Source organism: Fundulus heteroclitus, chromosome 3 (assembly GCF_011125445.2).
Source record: "Fundulus heteroclitus isolate FHET01 chromosome 3, MU-UCD_Fhet_4.1, whole genome shotgun sequence".
Classification (NCBI taxonomy): domain Eukaryota; kingdom Metazoa; phylum Chordata; class Actinopteri; order Cyprinodontiformes; family Fundulidae; genus Fundulus; species Fundulus heteroclitus.
In genome coordinates, this window is record NC_046363.1 from 9033322 (window position 1) to 9060796 (window position 27475).

General features: G+C 40.2%; 2 protein-coding genes across 5 annotated transcripts; both read left to right on the forward strand.

The window, feature by feature from the left end:
• The first annotated feature begins 1036 nt into the window (after positions 1–1036).
• Positions 1037–13640, forward strand: ebag9 (estrogen receptor binding site associated antigen 9). 2 transcript variants are annotated; one of them, XM_012872972.3, is made up of 7 exons: positions 1037–1335; positions 1615–1708; positions 5881–5962; positions 6078–6233; positions 6662–6772; positions 7032–7123; positions 12186–13640. In XM_012872972.3, the coding sequence occupies exons 2-7, from the start codon at positions 1626–1628 to the stop codon at positions 12301–12303; spliced, it is 642 nt and encodes a 213-aa protein (XP_012728426.1). In that variant the 5' UTR covers positions 1037–1335; positions 1615–1625; the 3' UTR covers positions 12304–13640. The 2 variants fall into 2 exon arrangements, with proteins under 2 accessions (XP_012728426.1, XP_012728427.1); XM_012872973.3 differs by having other exon boundaries at positions 1043–1127; positions 12186–12303.
• Positions 13641–16389: 2749 nt separating this feature from the next.
• Positions 16390–22024, forward strand: eny2 (ENY2 transcription and export complex 2 subunit). Of its 3 annotated transcripts, none has more exons than XM_012872864.3 (5): positions 16390–16623; positions 16841–16918; positions 18733–18803; positions 21095–21169; positions 21696–22024. In XM_012872864.3, exons 2-5 carry the CDS (start codon positions 16851–16853, stop codon positions 21767–21769), a joined length of 288 nt encoding a protein of 95 aa, XP_012728318.1. In that variant the 5' UTR covers positions 16390–16623; positions 16841–16850; the 3' UTR covers positions 21770–22024. The 3 variants fall into 3 exon arrangements, with proteins under 3 accessions (XP_012728318.1, XP_012728319.1, XP_021177401.1); XM_012872865.3 differs by lacking the exon at positions 16390–16623 and adding an exon at positions 16690–16738; XM_021321726.2 differs by lacking the exon at positions 16390–16623 and adding an exon at positions 16698–16748.
• Positions 22025–27475: the final 5451 nt, after the last annotated feature.

The window sequence follows — 27475 nt, forward strand, 5'->3', positions numbered from 1 at the left end:
AAACTTAACCTTTAAACTTTTTAATAAGCGAAGTAAAGATGGCCATTTACTTGTCCCGTAGAGACAGACTGCAGGAGGGACCTCACCTTGATGCTGTGGCTCTGTAAAGGTGCAACGTTAAAGCCAGAATTAGGCTGGAGTATCACTTCCACAGAGCCACACAGAACATGGAGGATTTTATGCAGTTGTGGGGTTTTGACAAGACTTTATGTAATGTATCTGAAAAGGAGAACTACAATATAACAAGCTCCTTATTTATTTTTTTAACTAAATGACACCTGTTTTTAATTAAATTGTTCTATTATTTGACCTTTTGTAAATAAACTTTACTTTTTGGTGGTAGGTAAACAATTTAATGATGCAATACCACCACCAATTGGTAAGGAGTGTGAATCAGGATTGTAATCGTTCAAAAATAACATTTACAATAAACTAAATGAATTCATAAACAAGAAGAAACTGCAATATAAATGGATAGCATTTCGTGTTCTCCAAAACTTCTGTTGTTTTGTATCTTGATTTATTCTTTTCAAGGTTCCGGATTAGAATGTATCTTTCTTTAAGATATTTTCTGTAATGTAACATAATATGCTCTACGATCTCTTCCTCCTTCCTGTATGATGTTTAAAGAGTGAGCTGTTCAATCCACTGCAACTAAATCCGAGTCTTGATATTATTGTATCTTCTCTTCTGCTTTTTCTCCCCACCTCTCATCTCCCCAACTTTCTTCTGTATCTCATAAAACCATCACCTATTTTGTTCTTCTTCCCATTGTTTCTGCCAAACTCCCTTCAATTTCTTTTTGACGATACTTTTACTTTCTGATCTACTAAAATGTATTTCTATATCAATTTTGCTGATGCTAATTATCGCGGGTAAGAGAAAAAAAATAATTTTCTTTGGGTTACTAATATACGTTGCATACACGTCGGTTCGTCAAACAGACGATCTAATGCCAAATCAATCGCACAAATACATCAAAATTCATCTTTCGAATATTTTCCCTGCTTTCCCAGACAGCACCTAAACGCAACACGAATGGAGCTCCTCCCACTTCCAATATGGCAGCCATGGGAAGGAGACAAGCGACGCCACGAATTTAGGAGTTTTTTCACGGAAAACGAGCGGTATGGAAAGCTGTCACGTGCGTGTCTTTCTTGTGGCAGCAATGTTCTTCCTCCGTGCCAAGGTCTCGTCTGAGAAGAACTTTTAAAGGTTTCAGAAAATACAATGTTTCTCAGTGGGCTAAGCTAGCAAGCTGCGGTTAGCAAATAAATGAACCTGTGTCTCCTGACTCATAAGAGGAACTCTTTTGCCCTGCATACATCTTTCTAGGTGAGTATACGTTTGCGTATTAAGACGTGCAAACCATAACGCGAGGACAAGCGGTATTTTCATTAAGGTCACTAAACGAGTGTTTATTTCAACTCTTCATTAATGCTAGATCAGAAACATGAACCCAGAGGAACAGCATCATATTGACACAGATGCACTGTTGTTATGTCTGCTGATTAAGCTGTTTGATTTCGATTTCTGTCCATCTGGACGGCATTAAAGTTGCATAACGTGCTTTAAAATTCTGTCTTAATTTTTCCTTCTTTCCTTTCCCACCAGCTCAGTTCACCATGGCCATCACTCAGTTCCGTCTGTTCAAGATCTGCACATGTTTAGCCAGCTTACTCTCCTTTTTCAAAAGGTTGATATGCAGGTAAGCACCAGTAATATATATAAAATAAGTTATAAAAAAAAAAAAAAAAAAAAAAAAAGACTTGTACGCGTTATTTTATTTTTCCACAAATCGTGAAACATTTGTTTTATGGAGAGAAAAAAGAACAACAACAAACAAGCCATTCCCTGATGCGTCTTGCTGTAAGATTAGTGAAGTGATGGATGGGGAACCTCTGCTCGCCTGGAGTGCATTCAGTCCATCTGTGTTTTTATTTAAGTCTGACCTCTGCTGTACCCACTGAAGAAAAGCAACCTTGCAGCGTTATCCTTCCACAACTTAATGCACCCACCCCTATCGTGTAGCTGATGTGTTCAGGGTTAGTTTTCCTCCACTTACAGCTTTTTGCATGAAACAATTTGGTCTGATCTTACTGCCTTACTCCAAATGCTGGCTTTGTTTCTCTGTGGCTTGTTGCAAGCATGGATTTCTTCCTGCTTACTCGTCCATAGAGGGAGGAATCAGACAGTGCTGAACTGTATCTTATCTAGCAATGTCAGATCAAAAAGAGCTGAACACAAACACCACGCTTTTTAAAAAATGTTGTCTATCAAAATTGGGGGGGGGGGGGGGGGGGGGGGGATTGAATATTTTCCCTTCTGCTTCACGCTTATGCACTACTTCGTTTACCTGACTCCGCCAGATGGATTTGCTCCGCATATCCATCTGGAAACCTTCCGTTGAAGTAATTTTGGGAAGGGACGAAAATACTGGTTAGCTGATTGGCCTATGTTGGTGATAGACAAGCCAAATAAACCAATCAGATCAGCGAAGCATATGACGTACTAACAGAGCGACGACGAAAACACAAGTCAAGCTACTCTTGCTGCTGCAGGTAAAGGCTCGTTAGCTCAGCAAAGAAATACTCTGTAATTCCGATAAAACTTGCTCGATAGCCACGCTAACGCTAGTTTCATCGGCCGAAGCCGCCATGTTCTTTAGACTGAACTGTCGCGATTCTCGTTGCGTCACACCTCAACCCGCCTCAAAGCCAACGCTGATTGGACGTTCGTTTGGTGAACGGCTCCAAATTTTCCTTAACGGAAAGTAGCCTGACTGATCTGCGAGTGAAACCTTGAAAGCTCGCGAGATCAGGATGGTTTCACGAGGCTACTACTTCGTGCTGGTTTGACAGGAATTCTAAATGATTTTTGTTGCCAGGAGAAAAGGTCTGGGGGAATTCGTCAGAGCAATCTGATGTTTAAAAAAATAATTTTTATCAGCCACTGACCCTGAAAACCAGCTAAAAAGAAATATACACTTCGTGAGAGATTACCTCCTTGATTTTATGTTTATTATGTCATTATGTTTGACAATATTTTTATTTTGGCCCCCAAACGGCCCCCAGCATCCGTTGACGGGCCTGGATGATGCACCGTTTGAAATACTGACTTAATAACACGCAGCGCAATTTTTTTCTTTTTATTTTATGGGCGATGTTTGTTAAACATAATTCTTGACTGAGGCAAAGTCTCCTCAAAATGATTTTTGCTGCCTTGAACCTCGAGGACACACTCATGCATAACTGACATTGACACCAGCCAGGAAAAGCTGATTGTGTCTCTATTTGTTTCCAATGCCGAAGAAAGTTTCACTGTGTGGAAACTTGGATTGTAGTGGCATAAAATAATCAATGATTGCAAATGTTGATTTGTAACATTTTATTCAACCTTGACCATACATTCAAAGTAGATTTTTTTTTGTCGTTTAATGGTTTAAACTCTTATTGTGATCTTGAATAACAATGTGTTGAGGAACTTAGTTCACTTGAATCACATGAAAGAATTCTTACAATGAAAAAAATTATTGCATTGGTTACCATTGTCATTTTAAGATTTGAATGTCCCTGTTTTCTATTTCTATTAGGCATTGTATCTACTTAATGATTAATCTATTACCTTAGACGATGCATTTACAGCCATTTCCTTTTTAAGAAATACAGGATGCTCTGTAAAAATAGTTTACTTGTTGTAGCAGTTTATGACCAACAAGAAAAAGTTGGATCAGATTACAGAGTGCAAGTTAGGGGAACAAACATTGTTTGCAGTTAACACAGTGAAATAAAAAGCCATGAGAACATGAGAAAGTAGATTAAAGTTCAAACAGCACTAGATAGAAATCTTAATTTCAGTTTGTTCTTAATGTCTCTGTACGCCGCTGTTCACATTTGTAAAAACCAGAAAAAGGTGCTGTGCAAAGTGCAGGAGGCTAATTATAAAAGCAGAGACGTGCTTTTTTGTTTGGAGCTAATTTAAGATTGTGGATGTAGCTTGTTGCAGCTTGTGTCGATTCAGCACAATTAGTTTGGAATGGAGCCACAATAGCCATGGCAGAGGGGAAAAAAGAACAAATGCTGAGTTGTGGTAATGTGCCTTGAAACTACTGTTTCCACGCGCCACCTCCATCAACCTGCGTTGCTTACTTGAGAACTGTTTGACACAATGCTTTGGTGTATTTTTGTCTACGATAGCTTTACAGCTATTGACAGGTCCTTATAAGAGCTCATACGACCTAAACTTGTTCACATTTTGTCATATTTGTTTACAAAGTAGTGCATAGTCATGATGTGGAAGAAAAGGAATCTAAGGTTTTCAATGTGTTCATTTTAACAACTAAAAAGATGAGTAGTGTGGTGTGCATTTGTATTCAGCCCCCTTTGGTAATCAAGTTCATTGGGAGAGAGACCAGGGCTCATTTAATCTCAGCAAAAATCCATCTGTTGTATGAAGGCCTCTGAGATTTGTTAGAAAAGATTAGTGAACAAACATCCCCCTGAAGACCAACAAACACAGCAGAAATAAAGTTGTGGAGAATTAACGAGCAGGGCGGCACAGACTGCCCTTAGGGAGGTGGAAATTTCACCCTACTGGTCGGTAAGAACCCGGGGTTGTTAGGTGGAGCGGCACCTGCTGGAAATATTTGGACGCATCTCTTCACACAGCTTGGGCTCTTCCTTGCAAGTGGGGATACCCACAAATCCCTGGGCGGCGAGTGCTGTGATTTTAGTAGTTTTCCCCGGTGAATGTGTTTGGGGGGGGGGGGGGGTTCTTTGCGACTTTAAAGCCATGTATGCTTTGGGAGGAGAACTGTGGACCCCGACTGAAGACATCCTTGGGCAGTGGAAGGAGCACCTTTGAGGATCTGAATCCGTTCACTGTGTCCTCCGTGAAGGAGGCGGAGCCTGAAGAATCTGTAGAACATGGGTTAAAGTTCTCCGTCACTGCAATGGATTACCGTCAATTGGAAAATGAGCACAAAGAGTTTTTTTTTATTCAAGGTTTTAAACAGAAGCTGCTGTCAACCAATGAAACCTGCCGTGACTTCCACGGCCCACCTTTGGCAGAGGTTGCTAAGATTGTTAAATAGGGTGCCAGGGGGATGATCCCAATTTTTAAGAAAGAAGACTGCAGAGTGTGTACCAATTATCGAGGGATCACACTTCAGTGTTTCCCATAGCTGAGGGGATCATAGGAGTATGCTTCTCCGGTCTACGTGTGTGTTTATTGGATCAAGAGAAGGCTTACGACCATGTCCCCCAAGGTATTTTGTGGGGGATGCAGCAGGGGTATTGGGTATATGGGTGGCTTTTAAGGATGGTGCAGTCCTATATGCCCAAACCAAGAGCTGTGTCCTCATTCTTGGCACAAAGTTGAGCCGGTTCCCTCTGCCAGACGGAGGCTGGCCCTAGTCACCGATCCTGGATGTGTTGTTCATGGACTGGAGGAGACCCCCAGGAAGACCCTGAGCTCACCGGATAGACTATAGATCACATCTGGAGGCGACTGTGACAGTGGGTAGAGTAGTTGGCTTGCACCCTGAAGGTTGTGGGTTTGATTCCCTCTGTCACATGCCATGTATAATTCATACACGTTTATATAATATGTGTTGACCTGGCCAATTAAAACCTCAGCTGATGAAAATTTGTGGCTCTGATTTGACAAAATATGACAAAGTCCGAGATAAAGAATACTTTTTCAAGTCACTGGCCCTCTAAATGTTTTTAGTAACTTTCTACCCTGTGGGAAAATTACAACATTTTAATTCTGTCTTCTAGAACTACCTTTGAGCATTAAAGCAAATTGATGTTTATGTTTAATAATGTCTGTTCTGTGGTTTCACATAGTTTTATTGAATATCTTTACTGTGTAACACAGGAGCGGAAGGGGCCGCAAGCTCAGCGGCGATCAGATAACTCTCCCAACAACCGTTGATTTCTCATCCTCTTTACCAAAACAGGTGAGCAACTGTATTACTCATACACCCTACAACTACAAGTCTTGAAATCAAAATTTGGGTATAAAAAGGTAATTTCATGATCTAAAATCTTTGTTTTCTATCTTGGTCTGCACAGCCAGAGATTGAAGAATGGAGCTCCTGGGACGAAGAGGCTCCTACAAGTATTAAGATCGAAGGTGGCAATGGAAATGTGTCGCCTCCCCCCAACGATGCAGACGACGAGCCTGATTACTTCAAAGACATGACTCCTACCATCAGGAAGACGCAGAAGGTACATAATGATCAGGACCATTTGAAGTTTATTTTATCAAACAATTAAATATGGCCCATAAATGTTGCACCACTGGAGGAATTGGACATTTTATGTAACTTTGCTTGAGATTTGTTTCCTTATTTCGAGTTGATGCACCTAGAGGAAGACGGCAAAACACCTTCTTCAAAAAATGTCAGTTTAACTGATTTTATTTTGTTTTTAAACTTGATTGAAAAGTAGACATGGCTAATACTTGCTGACATTGAATTATCAAAACATGAACATTTGGGCAACAAAAACAGAACGCTTTGACCTCGGTGATATTTTGCTTTAGGAACAGCTCCTATCTTCACCCTTTCCTCTCGTCGTCAAGTAGTAACAACATCAAGAACTGGTCAGTTTAGGTCTGAACGGGATTTCTTGTTTTTTCCTTGCTTACGTTATAGATCGTGCTAAAAAAGAGGGAGCCCTTGAACTACCTGGTGCCTGATGGATCGGCAGGGTTCTCCAGCAGGCTGGCTGCCTCTCAGGATATGATGACCTTCAGTCCGCCCTCTGTGAGATACACTTTCTTAAAACCAATATTACAGTTTTCCTCCTCTTCAGTAGTAAAAAGAAGTCCTGTATATAATCTTATATTTGCACATTAGACATAAGTGAGACACAGAACAAACATCATTATGTAGCAGACCTTTAGACAGACTTTTATGTGGAGGTTTTAACTAATGTTTGCTTGTGGTTAAAATAATACTTTTAATAAAAAATCTACAATCATAGTAGCAACGTCACTCGTATACTTTCAATCTGTTTTTAAAGGCTGAACTTGGAGAAATGGAGACCTGGCAGGAGGACACTAATGCCTGGGAGGATGAGTCTGATGTTGCCTGGGAGGCAGAGGAGGTGCTCAGGTAAATGCTGAAGAAGATGGTCGTATTAATAGTAAGAGGAAGACTTGCCCCCAAATTCCACATCCTCTGTGACCACTCCATTCAGTTGACGTACGTGCACACCCGTCCCACGGAGCAACTATGTTGTTACTTTATTTAACGAAAACAGTTCTTCATTCCCCGTAACTTCTCCGTACGTCACCGTCAGCGAACACACTCTCCGTCGTTCACTGTGAAAATACGGAACAAGTCCAATTATCTGCTTCGTTCCAGTCCGTCACACTCCGGCCAGGTTAAGCTCCACAATTACCATTGTATCAAATAGAAAAAAGAACGCTAACAACATCCGGTTTGTCAAAGTAAAATACAGTAAAGTCGGTAGCCGCAAATTAAAACATCATTTTAAAATATTCCAATAAAGTTCATTGTTTTGTTTAAATATTGGATGCAAACTACAGTTTTGCATCCAATGCTCTCCTTGAGCTCCAAGGAACTTAGAGCGGAGCAAAACAGATTACCCGCGGATGCAGTAGGCGTTGCTTTTCACGGACTCACAGAGACGGTTTGGAACGGAGCGGACAAGTACAGGAGCGGAGGATGTGGAATCTGGGGGTTACTGCTGTGGTCAGACGTTTACACCCACTCACCTTTAAAATGAGTCATTTTGAACTTTTCATGATTTCTTAGAGCTGTTTTCTAGGATGGAATAATCATGCAACAAACAATTACTCTGAAGTTTAAAAAGAAAAAAAGGCACACAAGCTTGTATTTGTCCTAGCATTATTTTTCTATCAATTATTCCAGAGGCTTAATGTCACCCTGCTTTTTCCTTCTAACTGTAGTTGTGGTTTGTGTTTGGGATTATTGTCTTTGAACCACCTGAAATTGGCAGCTGCTCACATAGACACACTATGTGTCTTCTGGAGAATTGTTGTAAGACCAGAGGAGATGAAATTAGGCTATTTGGCCAAACAGACCAACGTATTTGGAGGAGTCAAAGTGAGGCTTTCAATCCTAAGAAAGCTGTAACAACTGTCAAGCATATTGTGATGGCAGCAACATGCTGTTATACTATAGTGCTGGTGCATTGCTCATAGTGGTGGGTTAAAAAAGAAGACTCTCTAAATTCTTCATCTTAACCTGAAATTGGCAGCTGGGTGATTAACATGTAAATGCAACAGGACAATTATCCTAACCACACTTCAAAACTGATTTTATAATGAATAGTTACAATCACCTTCAGTCCTCCCAAACCTTCAACCCTAATAAAATCTGTGGATAATGATGAAAAGTCAGACATTTGTCAAGAAACCAGGCTGTTAAAATTAACTGTTCTAATTTTGGTCAAATATCCAGCCAGATATTTGCCAGAAGCTTGTAGCGTTTTTTTCATTTGGTCGTACCGTCCTGGAAAAATTATAATCGAAAGAAATCATTAAAAACACCAAATTAATGGCATTCACTTTGGTGACGATTGCCTGTAAACTTCTGACTGGAACTGTATTTATATTACATTATGGTTTAATCCAATTAGGGACAAGTTTCCATAAATTACATCAAACTAAATTTCTATTAATGACATGGTTTGCAAGTAGCTTAATAAGAATCATTTATCATGAACTGTTTAAGTTAAAAATAGTCCGTTAAAAGTTTTAAATTGGAAAGGCTTTACAATGAACCAGAAGCGGCTGTATTGGCCATGATTGTGTGCACAAAAAAGGTACATACTGATTTGTGAGGAACAAGAAGACGCCACATCTTTTAATGAAATTCAAAATGATCAACCCACAGAGGGCTTAATTTAAAGCTACAGAGAAAGTGAAACTGAAATACTGATACAGCAGGCTGGTCCAATTTGCTGAAATGTTATTGCAGCAACTCGAAGCATTCCTCAGTAGTTTCTGTGACCCCAATTTGCTTGTGTGGATGCCTGACAACATCAGCATGCTCTCTATGAGATGAGCTATGGGGTCCTGGGGTATAATCTCCCAGATCCTGTCTATGTCATTGTTGACCTCCTGTACAGTCTGAGGTCCAACCTGGTGATGTTAGAAGGACCTAAACATGACGTCCCAGAGATGTTCTGTTGGATTTAGGTCAGAGGAGAGTAGAGACCCGTCAATTCCTTCATTTTCCAGGAGCTGCCTGCATACTCTTGCCACCTGAGGCCGGGCATTATCATGCACCTGGAGGAACCCAGGACTCATTGTACCATTGGAGGGTCTAACTATGGGTGTAAGGATTTCATCCTGACACCTAGTGGCAGTCAGGGTTGCATCGTTTATCATGTACAGGTCTGTGCTTCCCTCCATGGATGTGCTTCCCCAGACCCACACTGACCCACAACCAAACCCATCATTCTGAACAATGTTGCAGGCAGCATAATGTTCATCTGCTTCTTCAGACCTTTTCACATCTGTCACATGAGCTCAGAGTGAACCTGCTCTCATCTGTGAAAAGAACAAGAAGCCAGTGGTGAACCTGCTAATGCTGGTGCCAGGCAAGTGAGCACACAGTCCCTTAGGCCACCCTCATCAGGTCTGTTTCTAATGGTTTGGTTAGAAACATTTGTCCAGTGACCCGCTAGAGCTTACAATGATTAACAACCTCTTGATATTTTGTCTTTCCTACTCTGTGAAAAGGCAGCGCTGTAAGGGCAGCAGCCTCAGGCACCTGTCTAGCCCTTGGACGGGCTGTACTGAAATGTAATCTCCCCCTGGAGACAAATAAAACATTCAATACTACCTGATTGACTAGATCAATATTCCAGACATTTAACTGACTTTATATTATAGTCTGATTAAAAGAAATGATCCTTTGTTTTTTTTGAGCAGTATATAATTATATGAAGAAAAACAAAGGCACCTTGTGGTAGTGCAAAAATGCACTACCACTATATACAGTTATGCCCAGAAATATTTGGACAGTGACACTAGTTTTGTTATTTTAGCTGATTATGAAAACATATTCAGGATACAATTATATACTCAATATGGGCTTAAAGCCCAGGCTCTCAGCTGTAATTTGAGAGTATTTACATCCAAATTGGAGCAAGGGATGAGGAATTACAGTTCTTTAATATGTAGCCGCCTCTTTATCAAGGGACCAAAAGTCCCTTTTGGTCCCTTGGACAACTTACTCCGAAGACTGTAAAATAAATAACAAGACTGCATGGACTCTTCCCTCGTTAACCTGTCATCCATTAAGCAGTTTAAAGGTCTGGAGTTGATTCCAGGGGTGGCGTTTGCTTTTAGAAGCTGTTGCTGTGAACACACAACCTGCAGTCATAGGAGCTCTCAGTGGAGGTGAAAGAGACCATCCCAAGGCTGAAAAAAAGAAGAAATCCATCAGAGAGATAGCAGAAATGTTAGGAGTGGCCAAATCAACAGTTTGGTACATTCTAAGAAGAATGAGAGTACTGGTGAGCTTGGGAACTCAGAGGCCTGGACATGCATCGAAGACGATAGTGGTGGATGATCGCAGAATTATTTCCATGGTGAAGAAAAAAAACACCTTCACAACATCCACTCAAGTGAAAAACACGCTTTAGGAAGTAGGTGTATCAGTATCTAAGTCTACTATAAAGAGAAGACTTCATGAGAGTAAATGCAAAGGATTCACCACAAGGTGCAAATCATTAATCAGTCTTAGAAAAAGAAAGGCCAGAATTGACCCTGCCAAAAAATCACCTGAAGAAACCAGCCCAGTTCTGGAACAGCTTTCTTTGGACATATTAGACTAAGATCAACTTGTTCCAGAGTGATTGGAAGAAGAAAGTTTGGAGAAGAATTGGAACAGCTCATGATCGAAAGCACACCACATCTTCTGTAAAACATGGTAGCATGGGGGTGCATGGCTTCCAATGGCACTGGGTCACTTGATGATGTGGCAAAGTTTATAGGGATTTATTTTCTGCTCAGATTCAGCCAAATGCAGCCAAGTTGATTGGATGACGCTTCACAGTACAGATGGACAATGATCCAAAACATACTGCAAAAGCAACCCAAGAATATTCTGCAATGGCCGAGTCAATCACCAGACCTCCACCCAATTGAACATGCATTTCATTTGCTCAAGACAAACTTATGGCAGAAAGACCTACAAACAAGAACCAACTGAAGACAGCTGCAGTAAAGACCTGGCGAATCATCACAAAGGAGGAAACCCAGCATTTGGTCATGTCCATGGGTTCCAGACTTCAGGCAGTCATTGCCTGCAAAGGATTCTCAACAAAATATTGAAAAGTGATATTTTACTTAGGGTTATGTTTATTTGTCCAATTACTTTTGAGCCCCTGGAATGAGGAGCGCCTGTGTAAAAATAGCTACGATTCCTACATGTTTAATCATATAAACGGCGCTCTGTAGCGCCAATTTAAAGGTAGAAGTCTAATCAGTTTGTGTGCAGGATGTCTGAGGCCTACAGAGATGTTCGCTACCCCTTTCCTGATCCAGCCCCTGTACATGTCCTGGATGGAGGGAACTTCAGCCCGAATGCTCCGTTTATCAGACCCAGTTGTTTGCTGCCGTTTGTACCTGTTGTGTGTATGAACCAAACCACACAGGGATGAATGAACACAGAACAGTTTTAATGATGACAGTGTAGGGGACTATTAGTTGCTCCTGTGGAAAATTGTAGCTCTTGAGTTGCTGCTGGAGGTACAGTCTCTGCTGGGCCTTCAACTTAACAGCATCTATGTGGGACTTGAACCAGAAAGCTGGTGATCCACTAACAGGTGGAGAGTGACCTTCTGGTGGAGGATGACGAGCGAGTTGATGGTAGGCAGAGCTAAAGTTCTCAACCAGGATCCTGACGTGTGTCCCTGTGTGATTGAGGTTTGATGAAGGATTGAAGACCAATGCTAGACTTCATACATGCTCAGAACTCATATGGTTCCTGTAGTCATAGTTCAAAATAAATTGAAAACGGATGTTTTTGTCTTGCTTATGCAGTGACATTTTTCTACATAAAGATTATAGAGATTTTTTTTTCATGACCAGCAGGGGACAGTTTGCACGTTACCGTCCAAACGGTACAAGGAACTGTTTTCGTCTCATCTTGCTTTTTTTTCTCTTTCTGTCAGGCAACAGAAGATGGCTGAGAGGGAGAAGCGCTTCATGGAACAGCAGAAGAAAAAACTGGAGAAAGACGCTCAGAGAATGCTGAAGAAGGAACAAAAGATTGCCGTCAAGCTCTCGTAACATTTTAGAAACGCTCCGTTTTCGAGCCAAAGGGATGGATGATTTGGCAAAGACTTTAACTCTATCATTAAACCGTCTTTGAAGTCCTACCACCAGGATGGTCACCAGTCACTACTTTAGCTGTTTACAAACTGTCCTCCTCCTGTTTTTACCAGCAGCCGTTTCAGTTTGTTACGCAGCTGCACTGCAAAACACGTCAGGCTCGAGATCAGATTTGGCACCGATGTATAGATTAAAACTTCAACACACCTATGGGTGACGATTAGATCCTAACTTAATCTGGTCGGTAGCATTAAATGTTTTTCTTTCCCAGAAGCATTTATAAATGAAAGGTTGTCTGCAACATTTAGAAACATAAGATTAGGATTTTACTTTTTTTTTTCTTTTTTCTTTTTTTATGCCCTCACATGAAAAAGCAGTGTAACTTATAACTTGCATCCACTGTGAAGCAGTGACATCCTTTGGTTTGCTAATCATTCTGTTTTTTTATATTTGTCTTTTTGAGACTGTACGTTTTTTTTTTTTTCTCTCTCTAATGATCGTGGCTTGATTTCCGTCACCCTGTGCTTTGAAGCCATTACTACACTGGAAATCTGCGTTCAAATAAAAAGTGGAGCTTTTAGTCTTAGTACGGATAAAGATGGATAGTGTGATCGGGTCGAACTATGAATGACGGCTGTGGGTTCCTATGGCAACCTCATGCCTGCTCGCTTACCATTCGTTACTAGACAGGTTATCCACTGATCGCTGTGTTTCTGTTTTACTGGTTGGAGGAAATCTTGCTTTTTCTTGTTTTTTGATATGATTGAGAAACATACTTTTTATAAAATATGGATCACCAATGAAATGGAATTAATTGCCTCGCCCAAGAAGAGGATTTAAAATGTCAGATTCAATGTGTTGCTGTAATAAAGAAGTATTGATCATTGCATAGAAAATTACTTAAGTTGTCATGAACAAGGGAACCAAGCGAAGAACCTAAAAGATGTATGCATGATATTGTATTTAAGGATTTTCAAAGCTCCACGGAAGCAAGTCGAAGGAGGCAAATTTTTACTCTCAATGTTACAAAAGCTTTGCAAATTGCAGGATATTCTGCCTATTATTTATCAGGTTAAGTGTAAACTCAAGAGGTCTTGACTGTTTTAACCTAAATGAGTGGGTGATGATGGACAGTTTTAAGAATTAACGTGCTGAACGTGTTCATTTATTCAGGTAAAGGTTTGCTTGTCTAATTTTTTTGCAATGGGTTTTCATCAGGAGCTATAGCATTCAGCGTTTTTTTTTTGTTTTGCACATTTTTTGCAGAAATAAATCATGGTCTCTATTTTTCTTTTGTTTTCACTATGACTTCATGTTCGCCCATCGCGACCCGACAAGGGATAGACGTGTTAGAAAATTAATGAATGCACTTCATGTTCAAAAAGATGGTGGTTGCGCATAAAGACTTGCTTTAAAAAAAAAGGAGTTGACAAGCCCTGTTCAGATTTAACAGATTGCAAATCTGGTGTAGAAGTCCAACTTTGTTTTTTGTTTTTAATAAAAGCATTGATTCATATGTAGACGTTTCTAGATGAACAATTTCTAACCTATTATTGGGTCGTCGCTGGATTATTTAACGTAATCTTTCCTCAGTGTGAACGTTCCTGCTTCTTATCAGCCAGTTGGATCCAAACTGAAAACATTTGGATGAATGGATAGAAGTAACTCCCTATTCAGAAAAGGTTTTGGATGAGGATTACATTTTTTTTTTTTTGGCTTTGCGTTAGAGTCTTCCTGCTAGAAGAAAATGGTCATCCTCTTCAGTAATTGCACTATCGACATATTTTGTACTAAATATGAACATCACATTTACTTGAAAGTAACACAGTGCCTGAAACCAGCACATTACCTAAGTGCACCTTCACAAACAGCATGACATTAGTGAAATCTATAAATTCATTACACAGTTACATATTAGTGTTTATTTTAATTATGACATAGCTAGGCTGCGGAAAACCCAAATTCAGTTTCTCTGTGAAATTAGACTATACAGTTATTCTGTAAAGTAATATTAAAAGTACCTTTTGAAAATTAACCCTTAAAAAGGTCAACATAATTTTCATTAAGGCCACATTTCTGTATTAAAAAGTTTATTGGTCTGGTGTAAAATTTTTATCTTACATGTATTTTTCTTAGTTGTAAGTGGAAATATAGAAATTAAGACCTGAAATCTGCATGTTTATAACTTAGTGAAATGATGGACGAAAATAACTTTTCATAACTATTCTAACTCAGTGAATATGAATGTAAAAGAGCAATAAAAGTATTTTAAATATAGAACTAGCTTACTGAAAAGCATGAGGTGTACAGTACGTATGTGCTCTCACTACCTGGCCAGGGCTCCTTTTGCTTGAATTAGTGCATCAACGCCTTTTGGCATGGAGGTGATCAGCCTCTGGCTTCACTAAAGTGAAACTCCAGGTTGCTGTAGTATCGGCCTTCAGCTTGTCTGCATTATTGGCTCTGGTGTCTTTTATCTTTCTCTTAAAAATGCAGCACAGATTCTCTATAAAGTTTAAGTCAGAAATTTTTATTTGCCAGTGAGATGCGGTGATACCGTGAATATTAAAGAAGGTAGTGGTGTTTTTTGGGTTTTTTTGGCAGTGTAGCTGGGTGACAAGTCCTACTGGAAAATTAAACCGGTCTCCATAAATTTGTTCTGCAGAGGGAAGCATGAAGTGCTCCTCTCCTGATGGACAGCTGTGCGGTCTTTTGAGGTAATAAAACAGCAGACCAACACCAGCTGATGACTTGGCTCCCCACATCATCAGGCTGTGGAAGCTTAACGCTGGACCTCGAGGAACTGTGCCTCTCCACCCTTCCTTTAGATGCTGAGAATTTGATTTCCAAATGAAATGGAAATGTATCTGTACCCTTGAGCAACAGTCCAGTCACTTTTCTCCTTATCCCAGGTAAGACATGGCTGATGTCTCTAGTTCTAGGAACACTAATCTCCCCCATAAGCCTGTGTGTGGTGACTCTTGAACGCCTCACTCCAGCTGCAGTTCACATCTTGTCAATTATTCTCCAAACTCTTTAATACATCTGTTTGTATAATTTATATAGTGCCTCTTACTTGGTGAAATGAGTTACTGAAATAAATAAACTTTATAATAATATTCCAATTTATTGAATGGGTCGGCATCTGTTTCTCCACCTCCCTGTACCTGCACTACACAGTCAACCCTGTCTGACTGAATCTTGTCTTTTTTTTTAAGCAATTTATCATCTTTGACATTAACAACATTGTTATATCCTCATCTGTGAGTCGCTTTGTATAAAAGTGTCTCCCTAAAGCACAAACCCTTTTTGAGCACCCATTTCTTTGTGTGTTTAGTAATTATTACCTGTACCATTCCACTTTGTTGCGCATAGTTTACGGATTGCTTTGATTTCTTTCTCTGTGTGTGTGGACAAAATAAGACTACTATTGCCGTGATAGTAGTCTTATTTTGTTGTAGACGTGTTAATGGGGGGAGTGGGGTGTGTGATTCCAGAGCTGATATAGGGCTTGAGAAAAGGTTTGATTCCTGCCAAGTTTCACCCCAATTCACATCTCCATGCATGTGACCACAACATTTCTCCTCCTGTGAGCCAGGCAAACGATGAGCCTAACCACTCTCCATGGTCAGGGGCGATCAGTTCCAGGTTCTACTTGCATATCCATGCTCTAGTGAGGCCCCACCGGCAGGCTATAACACGCCACAGATTTTGAATGGAGAAAGCTTCCTGGATGGGAAGCAAAACGTATTCAGCTTCAGAGAAGCCTAGTTTTTATTTTTTAACCTTTTTTTTTTTTTTGGATTGATCATGACCTGGATGACTGAGAATCTTCACAACACTCGAGAAGAGGCTCATTAACAAGCAAATTTTATTCATTGCGCAAAAAACAACATGAGAACGTTAGGAAATATGTGGCAACTTTATGTTATTTTATTCACTGGCAAAAGGCATTTGAATAACCTTGAAGAAAAACAGAACGATGATCTCTAACCAAACAACCATCCGAATGAAAGAGTTAATTCCCAGCGTGAACGTGACGTGTTTCCGCCGTTCACCGGAACCTCGCTGTGTTTCAGCTGTTGTAACCACCTTGGGGGTTCTGGTGAAACAGCAAATTATTTGTTGCTCAGAAGTCGTTAAGAGGGTTCGTTTGGGTCAGCGTTTTTAGGCCTAGTGCGCTTTTGCTTTCCTTTTTGTAGCGCCCTTAAACGTCGTCGCCTTTTCACTCTTGGATGCAGCTGCGCCACCGAATCTCGCGAGCGGTGGAATCTCAGCGTGAGTACAGCTCTGCTCAGCTTGGCGCAAAGTTTCTGCTGAAGTATTTTGCTGCTTTGAAGTTGAACTTTTACGGCTCCTCTCGGTTGTAATGTGTCCGCTGGTCCAGCTGATGGTACATGCTGGTAGTCAGCGTTATTCTAGTTTTATTCGTATTTATTTATTTTTTACCTTTTTAAGAGATTACTAACGTGTGCTCCTTTTTTTGTCCTCCCAGAACAAACACAATGAATAAAGAAGCCAGACTAAAAGCATCGATAAACCAGAAGCTGACAGAGACGGGAGAAAGAGATAGGTCGGTAGGATTCATTACTAATCATCATCAGTCCTCATTGCAGGACCACAAAAACCTATTCATAAACAATGCACTGTGAGCAGTTTAACCACATCGTCAGTTTTATGCTTATTCTCCAACTCCAAACTGTATAATCTTGAATGTTCATTGGAGTGAAGCGTACCAGAGGAGGTGTAATGAGTCCTGTGTGGCCTAAGGAGAGCTACACCCATATCAAGGTGTGCATAATTATCAGGTAGGTAGCTGCTATTCTTCAGGCAAAATGGGCCCAAGAAAGGCTTGGCTGCCTCCCAAAAGCCAAAAACTGTGAAATGTGTACAAGGGGGAAAAAAAGGCTGCAAATTAACTTCCAAAGTCTTGAGATGAATAACTTGTGAAACTACCTGGAACCATTTCTCCTCCACTGCAACACACCTGGAGAGCCCCGAAACCTGAAATCCATCCGTTTTCTTACAGTAGCCGAAGCATCCTCGGAAAGCGTGACTTTCCATACTGCAGTATAGCATGAAACCGTTAAGCAGCCCATGTCTGCTCCATACCTTCAGCACTTTGCCCTGGCAAAGATGATGGCTCATAGTCGACCTATTGGAGCGTGGAGTTTGCTCCCTGCTCATTTGCCTGCTTGTTTTTTTTTCTTAAAGTTAAACACAGGTTCTTAGTGAGGGTAGGAGGTTTGGCCTTTGTTGTTCACACATTTAGATGTTATGATGTTGGATCTACTTTATTACCACCTGTCCCTTTAGACGCCATGCTCCATCATAGTGGGGGGGAAAAAACGATTATGCCTGGGCTAGAGTAAAAAGTTTCTCTTGTTGGATGTCTTGATCCCACTCTTTGCCCTTGGTGTCCATAGGCAGAGTTGTGAGTAAACCCATTCACTTGGAGGAGAAACCACCCCGCACAGGGAACGTTTAAGGGTGGTTCTCTATTAGCTGAACATTAGACGCATGGTAGACCAGGCCTGTTCTGTCCTGGACAAACTATCAGAGGGATTTGTAAGAGAAAACAACTTTGCAACAGACTTCTGCTGTCTTCCTGCAGAATTTCAGTCTGCTCTCTTTCACCTGCTGCCAAAGTAAAGAAAACTTTGCCCTGCCTGCGACTATTTCGTAGATCATTCCTTAAGCATTAGCACTTGCAGGACACCGTTGGAAGCACTGAACCCATCACCTGCAGGTTGCTCATGATCCAGGACGGCGGCACACTGCTATTTGAAGGTAGCTGGTGCCAACAGCGTTAGGCGGTGATTCAAAACGAGCTCTGCTCTTTGGATTGATGGAAATGATTCGACAGCTTCACCTGTTCTTATATGACGGTATTCATATATTCACAGAGGATACTGTTTTCCTGGTAAACCATAAAGCTTTTATTCTAGTAAAGCTGTTAGGTAACATGAGTCCGATGTCTCTGCGCAGTAATTTAAAACCAGTTCTGTCCTAATAAAAACAAACACAGAGCTGCCGTCTGAAGTTCCACAATGTGGGCTAATAAGAATGATTTTCTATCGATATTGACGCAAATCAACATCTTTGAGCTATTCCCCTTTTTATATTGATTGTATGGAAATACTGATTATTGTGGCAACACAATCATTCCTGCTGAAACTAGCAAACAGCTGACGAAACCCTCTTCTGCACTTCAGAACACGTGCATGGTGGCCTCTGTTCATAGAGCATAAAACACAGAGGCTGGCAGCGATTAGAAGACATATCTGTTGATGTGGGAAGGTAGTTTTAACTTTAGTTGCATCTGCATGAGTCGTTTGATGAGCGTTCTGCGGAAAGGTAAGCCGTTCTGCTCTCTGTGACCGACAGGCTGAAGGAGCTGCTGAGAGCCAAGCTCACTGAGTGTGGATGGAAGGACCAAATGAAGGCCCAGTGCAAAGGTAAAAAAACTCCTGTACCGTAAATCCGCCGATTAGAAACATTATGGCAGTTTGTAAAACACGCGGCAAGCAGGGAAGGAAGGATTTCTAAATAGGTTTCTATACTTTGTTTAAAGGTGGAAAAAGGTAAAGAAAATTTGGATGACAATCAAAATCTCTCTGAGTCAGTTTTGATTTTTGTTTAAAGTATTTCCATACATATGAACCCATTGATCCATCTTCAATGCAGCATTGTGGAGTGATTAATGTCAACTGATCATTATACCTGCTTACTGAACCTATCTAGTGTATTCAACACTTTGTCTGAGTTTTAGCAGGTACCATTTATTTGGTTTGTGAAGTTGATATTTTTCTTGTTTTTAAAGGATTCAGTAACATAGCTTAGCCTGATTTCACCAATAACCACATAAGCAAGTTATCTTTAGTTTTGAATAAAAGTTACAAAATCCATCAGATAAAACTTAATAAACCCATTAAAGAAATATTGGTCTGAATTGGTTACCTGTTATCCAGTTATCAATAAGGAAAAACACTCTGCTTGCTTTAGAATAATCTCTGCAGCTTGTTTACACTGAAAAAGCTGCAGGGGCTCAGAAACTGTAGATACCTCTAGCTATTTAACAACAGCTGAAAACACAGAATATTATTTTAAGGCAGCACAATCACTCTGAAACCTTTTGGAGCCGATTATTGAAAAAAATCATCCATCTGTACGAGAGAATGGCTTCAGTTTCAACTGAACACCAGTAATGACTGAAGGCTTTCTTTTTGTCTGATCTTGTGACGGTAGGCTTACAGTAATCTTGCAGTCATTTTAAAAAATCTTTTTACTGAAATGTGAGCAGGTCACACATGATTAACAGATGTTACACTGAATTCTCTGGTAGTCAAATACTGTGACTCCACACCAGGGGGCAGTGTTACTCCTGTAAACTTCATTTTGCTCCGAAAGCACCACTGGTGCATTAAGCTCACCTGAAGGTACAGGTGATCACGTGAGGACCCCGATGAGGACGATGAGCGTGTAGAGGAGCTTTCCTGACAGTTTGTGCAGAAAGTATTTAGTCATGCAAATCCATCCATCCATTTTCTAACACGCTTACCCCTATTGGGGTCGTGAGGGGTGCTGGTGCCTATCTCCAGCTGTCAATGGGTGACAGGCGGGGTACACCCTGGACAGGCTTATGGTAGAGAAATAAACATTGAATTTACGGGCACCAGCTCCGGTGGACATTCCTGCGGTAAGCATGAAGGCTCCCTTACAATCTGTGACTCTGTGCTGTGTGATGAAACTAGATTTCAGAGTGGCCTTTTATTGTGGCCAGCCTAAGGCCCACCTGTGCAGAAATCATGCTGCCCAACCAGCATGGCCGCCCCATCTGTGAGGCGGGGTGGATTATCTCGGCAAAGCAGAAGTTCACACTAAGGCATATTTCAACAGATTTGTGGACAATTTTCAAGAAAATTCGGTCAATTGTGTTTATAAAAGTTTTAGAGTTTTGAGTTCTGCTCATGAAAAATAGGAGCAAAAGCAAAAGTCTTACATTTATATTTTTGAGTGTAGAAACAGATTTAACTATATTACCTTTTCTTTTTCTTTTTTTCTTATTTTTTTTAGTTAATCGAAAAGAGGGAATGTAGCCAGAATAATTTAATGTTTTTTTTTCTTTTTTTGTTTCATTTCATTGTTTTTTGTCTCAGAGCGGTACTAAAAGATGGAAATGCAAACATATTGCAGGCGATTTTCTGCAGCAGATAGATTCTTGTTGTTTTTTTTTTTTTTTTTTTTTTTTTTTTTTTTTTTTTTTTTAAACAACACAGCCAAGAGGCAGAGTCCCAGGAGTAAAACATTAATCTTGGTGTTAGAAAGCCAAATAAGCAAACTTAATTCAACCTGTCTATGCTTTTTTTTAATGGTTTATAATAAACTCTAGTCTGTACTAGTGAACCAAGATGTTTCTACTGGTTGCAGCAATACTTTTTTTGCAAATGTTAAAAAAAACCCTCTTCACAGGGATTCTGCTTTTGACAGTCCTAATACTCTTTAATGAAGCTTGCATCCTATGATGTGTGAGTGAAGGCAGAGATTGATATTTATTCAGCCTCCTTTGTAGTTAAACATCCAGTTAATTGAGTTTCTTGACATTTAAGTTTTTTTTTTTTCTTCTGTGTCCTGAATGTTGATCTGTCCAAGAGATTAGCTTGAAACCTGATCCCTTTTTTTATTTTTTAAGTTTCAGGACGTATCTGTTCTGATGCATCAATTGAAATGTTGTGTATTGATTATGCAGAGGTCATCAAAGAAAAGGGTTTGGAACATGTGACGGTGGAGGACCTGGTTGTAGAAGTCACCCCTAAAGGAAGAGGTAACTTATCCTGATTGTCGGTTATGTGTTTCTGGGTGTTACCTGCCTGCGAAATAACAGTAAAGCTACAGCCTCAGAGGCAGTGGCTACATTTAATTTTACCATTATGGAGAGTTATCGTAATAGAATGGATTTTCTTTCTGTAAATTGGCTAGATTTGTCATTATACATTAGAGTAGCATATAACATATTGAGCAAAAATACTGCTGGTAAATGCAGGATGGGCTTCAGCCTGGGAAATTGCCCTCAGTGGTTCCAGTTATGTTTTTGATAAAAACTCATAGAACAATTGATTCCATCACAGCCATGGAATCATTGAATGTGACATAAATAAAATGAGCAATTTCCCCATGTTTGATCACGTGTGCATGTTTTTACTGTGTGTCTCTGAAACAGTTGTTCAGTGTATGATAAATGATAAACTGAATATTGTTGGGCTTATTATAAAACAGTTTGCAATCATACTTACTAGTGAGGTAGAGGAAATGTTGCAGGAAAACAACTCAGCGTTGTCTCTGTCTTTCAGCCTTGGTGCCAGACAGCGTGAAGAAGGAACTTCTACAGAGAATTCGAGGCTTTTTGTCGCAGCACGCCTCATAACCTGATTTATTTTGCCTCTGCCATTAGTGTTCTTGTAGAAATGTGGGTTTTTGTTTGTTTTAAGGATATTATAAAATTCTAAAATGTTTTTTTTTCGAGTTGTTTATGGATCCTTTTCTAGTCAGCACTATTTACACTCGTAAATGTGTGTGTACTGATCCACCGAACTATTGTTCATATTTTATACCATGCAAATGTAGTTTTTCACTGTGTGTGAAATGTTCTACTTCAATAAAGTGGGTGATTTATTAAACATGCATTTTTAAATATAATTTTGCCGTTTGCTCCTAGTCAAATCAGCTTTGATTATACATTGGTCCCATTGAGACAGCTGACCAGGGTCTCTGCTGCAGTTCTGGCCCCCGTGGGTTTAGGGATGGAACTGCTACTCTTCTGGGTCTACTTTTAGCTGTTTGGTTCAGTAAATCAATTATTAATCTGTTATTAAGCATAAATATTCATTTAATTGCTCAAGATGGTTGTTTTGTAAAGAATAACAGGTAAAAACACTACCTGCACAAATCTGAAAATGCATGAGTATGCACATAAGTTTTTACAGACTTTTTTTTTATTTATTTTTTGAGGATTTCTGATTTAAAACTTTGCTCCAAAGAAATTAAAAGGATTTTAACATTTAAGGAAAAGAAAATCAAGAGACATTTGAGGGTGACAAACTGGGAAACCTCGGTGACTCCTAGAGCAGGGATTTGGCTCCCCCTAACGGCCTTAGCAAAGACCTACAACAAATTGCTCCTATTAGATTTTTCCATTATTCAGGTCTAAGATACATTTTAATGTGATTTTTAAACTAATATCAATGGTCTGAAAATTTTATGCAATTTTAACTGACTATACAAAATTGCTGAGATATCTTTACATACAATGCTTCAAAACATTCCTTCCACGCTCCTCTCCACTAAGACAAACTAATAAACATTGCTTATTATTGGGTTCTCTACAAATAGATGTTATTGGTAACGGATCCTTAGATGAACAGTTGAAGCTTATGGATAAAAAGGCTCTTGGTGTAATTCTCCTTTTCTTCCTGGGTCAGAACCTCATATTTCTTATACTTCATTTAGGTGATGTCTCGCTGTGACACCGAGACCCTGGTCATTAAATCAGGTTTTAGTACTTTTTATAGTGTGGGCAGGCTTCAGGTGCTTGTGGAAAATAAAAAAAGCTGTATATCAATAACCCTTGTCAGCAGAAGGGAGTTTCAGGTTGTATAACATGCTGGTTGACACCTGTAGTGTCCAGAGATAAACATAAATCCTCTCAATTCTTACTATGGAAAACCCAAACAGAAGATGTCGTTGCACAACTAAGCAGTAGCCCAGTCCATTTTCTCCTTAGCCTTCTTTTGGTGTCTCAGGAGAGGCTTAACTTAAGAGATGCAACAGTTGTCTCTGCTGCTTGAGCCTCCTTTTCTACCATACTTTCCCCCTATTCTTTAACTTTCCATTAATGTGCTTGGATTTAGCACTCTGTGAACAGTCAGCTTCTTTAGCAAGTGCCTTTTGTGTCGTACTTTCCATGTGGAGGGTGGGACTGCTGGAAAACAGTCAAATTAGTAATCTCTTTTTATTGGTCTGATGTAATATTCAGATTTCCTGAAAGGGCATTTTTGGATATCATTAGCGGTAAAGCCGTAATCATCAAAATCAGTGGAAAGAAATGCTTGAAACATGTCATTCTGGGAGTAACGAATGTGTAAAATAGGAGTCTTGCTTTTTGAGCTGAATTGCTGGTATAAATGAGCCATTCAGAGATGCACCTGTTTAAAGCAAACCAAGCATGCAGCAGCAGTGTTTCACCTGGCCAGATACTAACCACGCGACAATGATCACTAGTCTTGAAAAGAGCTGACATATCCCATGCAACGTATGGTGAAACCTCAGTGACGATGATCCCAGGCAATAAACAGGGTCCGGGTGTTTTAAGATATTTAGTAAAAAGGGTATAAAATCACCAAGCGTTTACATTTGTGAAAACGGAAAATCAGCCAAGCCAAAACGGTAACCTTTGAAGTGAACTATTTGTTCTGACCTGCAGCTGTCTTTGCTGTGATAGACCCACACAAAGTACCACACAGCTGTAAAGTGAAATAGCAAGAACACATGGTTGAGAAATTTTTCACAAGTAAAACCCTGAAAAGTGTGACGTGCATGCATGTTCAACCTTCCTTTACTCTGATACCCTTAAAAACAAACCAGTGCAATGAGTTCACAGAGTACTGCTCATCATCCAGAAGGAGTGTGAAGAAGAGACTGAAATGTAACTTTTTGACCTACAGGCAAAGGGCTATGTACAGTAGCAAAAAAAAAAAAAAAAAAAATGCTGCACATCTCCATGACACCCAATTTCCACAGTAAAACATGGCGCTGGGAGAATCATGCTGCGCAGTTGCCTTTCTTCTGCAAAAACAGGGATACCAATGGAGCTAAATACAGGACAACACAGGAATAAAACCTGTTAGGGGCTGCAAAGACCTAAAACAGGCTTCCAGCAGTACGATAGCTCTGAACATACAGCCAGAGCTTCAAATCTTCTTTGTAAAATAGAATAAAAATGTTCAGTTTATGTGCACTAAGTTGGTAGACCATACCCCACAAGACCTGCTGCAGCTGAAATTGTTACCAGAGGTAGTTTTATAAAGTTATTTACTCAGGTGGGCCGAATACTGCTGCATTTCACGGTTAAAAACCTCTTTGTGTAGGTCTAGCGCATAAATTCCCTGTAAAATACACAGATGTATGTGGCTGTAACATGACAAAATATGAAGGATTTCAAGGGGAATCAATACTTTAGCTAGGAGCATCTGTTAAACAGCCGTGATCTAATTGAAAGTGAATTTCATTTCACCATGAACCCCCCCCAAAAAAAGTGTACCTCTTGGCATAATTTTTCACATTAGTGAGTGGAGAGTCTGGTCCGGTCACACACACACACACACACACACACACACACACACACACACACACACACACACACACACACACACACACAAAGCTGAGCATGTGTTTTCATAGCCGAAGGACCTGCTGTGACATCAGCCTAGGTGACAACATGCTGATGTACAGTTCTGTAGTGGAGGCCAAATGTAATATACCCCCCCCCCCCCATCCTCGCGCACACGTTCCTTTAATGGCCTACATCAATTCCCATGTTATCAGCAGACTTCCCCCGGGCGCCCCTTATAAAGCGGGCTCTGCACTCTGAACTACACCGCATACCGACACTGGATAGAGTTACCGGTGATGCAGTATATTATCCTGCAGATTTGTATTTACGTTCTCACTCTGTGTTCTCAGCTTTTCTCAATCATCCCGGACCTGCTCAGCTCAGCTGTGGAGCTGTACAATAACCAGATTACCCTCCACATCATAAAGAAGTCAGACAAGTAAAAAAAAATGGAAACAAACGAGAGGAAAATATTTGATGTACAACCCCCCCTTACCCTGACTTATGTGCTCATAGTGGCATATCTTGTAGGACGCAAAAACAGCTCTCAGTAAACCAGGAGCTGATATTAAGGAACACCCTATGGATACCTTTGGACCAGTCGAGAAAAGTCTTGTATAAATTTGTTTTTTAGCAAAAAGTTTGCTGTCTGTCTGTTCCATATTTTGTGTTTTACTGACAAGCCAAGTGCCATCTCAGAGAAACCCCCAAAAAATGAGACATATATGAATGCCATGTACTGCAGTTTTCTTGAACCTGAGCAAGTTCTTTGTTTTACACCGAAACCTAACAAAAGTCTAAACTCAACCGCACAGCGACTAAAAGAGAGAGCTAGCAGTTACTAGGCACAAAATTGATGCTTTCTATGTCAGCCTGGGAAACACTTGATCTGATGCCACACCATTTTGGATCTCAGCTTTGACACTCTGGTCTGTAACGCTCCCTTCTGACCCCTTCGATTGTTAAAAACTGGATGAATCCACAGCAGTGGGCCTCATTAACGGGGCTGACGAATCAGTTTATGAGAGGGAGGTGAAACCGCCAGAGGGCTGGCGCAGAGGCAACGAGACAGAGTGCATCAGCATCCCTGAATGTGTTGACGTACTGCATCTCATTGCAGCACTCCAGCTACAAGGAGAAGTGCCAAACAGAAATGAACCCTGCAGAGGATAGAGATGGGAGCTCAGGAGGTCACTGGGTGCCTGACTTTTATCCGCCGTCCATGAACTTTCTGAACTGCTGCCATCAGGAAAACTACTGCCACATCCAAAGCAGAATCACCAAACTGTCACACACCTTTCTGCCTCAAGTTGTTAAACTTGAATGCTCATTATGGACTTCATGGTATTGGATTTGAATTGAATTTGATTTTTTAAATCAGTTTTTCAGCTTAATAAGCCTGTGAGAATGATGGCTCTTAAAAGTGCACCCATCCCTGGAAAATGTCAGGTTTTGTCAAGCAAAACAAACTGACCATGAGAAATGGTTTTAAAATTTAATGCGACATTCATGGAGAATAACAATAATTTATTAGTGGAAAACAGTAATTAAACAAATACTTTGTTGAAGCATATTTTGAATCAGTTTAAATCAATACCTTTCTTGAGCGTACACCTGTCAGTCATAAGAATCAAAATAACTGAAATGTAGTGTCTGATTTCCCTTTACGATTTTCGGTTTTGTATCCTGCTGTTAAAGCCGTGGCTTGCAGAGGTTCCAAATCTCATTCTACAAAGGTATAAGAAGTGGCAAGTAGTATAAAGTGGCAAGAAAGTCTAGATAGGTCCACAGAATTATATGCATACCATGACAGAGTGAAGGCGTTTAGCAGTAGTAGGGAAAAAGCATGGGACAACAGGAACATCACTGAAACTAGACATTTCTCCAGAACTGATGAAAAGATGGGACTTAAACTGGTTAGCATGGTCAAATCTGTGGTTGACCATGCTGTGTTTGAGCAATGCTGATGAGGCTGCACTAATTTCATCAACTACTAGTTGTGTCCGACAGGCGACAACAACTTCCTGGATTCTTTATGTCTGGATTACAAATTAGGGTTGGCCTGGCAAATATTTTTCAGAATATTGTGAAAAAATTAGCTGTGTATTTTTAAAACGACATTTTTAATGTCATCTATGATTTTCAAAGTTTCAATGCTTTTTCAAGACTTTCTGAAGGCAGCTTCTGATTGGACTAAAACAAATGTTAATATGCCCTTATTTCAGCAAAAAGGGAACAAAAACAGTAAAGCTGTGTCTACAGAGCTTTTGATGACATTTAACAGAAAAAGACCATTTTACAGATGTTTCCGTGTGTGCTTGTCTGCATGTAAGGAAGTGTGCGCACATTTGTTCCCCACGCTTGAAACTGCAGCGAGATAGCAGCTGTGTCAATAGGCGAAAGAGCCAAAAAGAGCGGTCCTGTGTGCCGAGTCCTAATGGAGCTCTATGGCCGTGTCTCTAGTGAAACTGCCAACATCCAAAGATCATAAACACCTCCCCTACTGTACAAACATCTGAAGAGAAGGTAGAGCTGGTTGGATACAGATGGTAGAAACATGGTAATATTTTGAGGAAATTCTGGGAAATGGGAAATGTGACCGCTCATCATCCCATATAGGATTACAGTACACCTGCTCCCAAAGACAGACAGGTTGCAGGTTTCTTTTGAAATGTTAATAACTTCATTGTTATCAAAAGTTTGTAAAAGCTGCTAAATCCAAATATTTTTCTTGTCTCTTAC

Excerpts from the sequence above, each read along its gene's own strand:
- ebag9 (XM_012872972.3), top strand. The coding sequence starts at position 1,626 with ATGGCCATCACTCAGTTCCGTCTGTTCAAGATCTGCACATGTTTAGCC. Across the intron at positions 5,963-6,077 it reads CATCCTCTTTACCAAAACAG|CCAGAGATTGAAGAATGGAG; the intron begins GTGAGCAACTGT and ends TGGTCTGCACAG. Across the intron at positions 6,234-6,661 it reads CCATCAGGAAGACGCAGAAG|ATCGTGCTAAAAAAGAGGGA; the intron begins GTACATAATGAT and ends CTTACGTTATAG.
- eny2 (XM_012872864.3), top strand. The coding sequence starts at position 16,851 with ATGAATAAAGAAGCCAGACTAAAAGCATCGATAAACCAGAAGCTGACA. Across the intron at positions 18,804-21,094 it reads AATGAAGGCCCAGTGCAAAG|AGGTCATCAAAGAAAAGGGT; the intron begins GTAAAAAAACTC and ends TTGATTATGCAG. Across the intron at positions 21,170-21,695 it reads AGTCACCCCTAAAGGAAGAG|CCTTGGTGCCAGACAGCGTG; the intron begins GTAACTTATCCT and ends TCTGTCTTTCAG.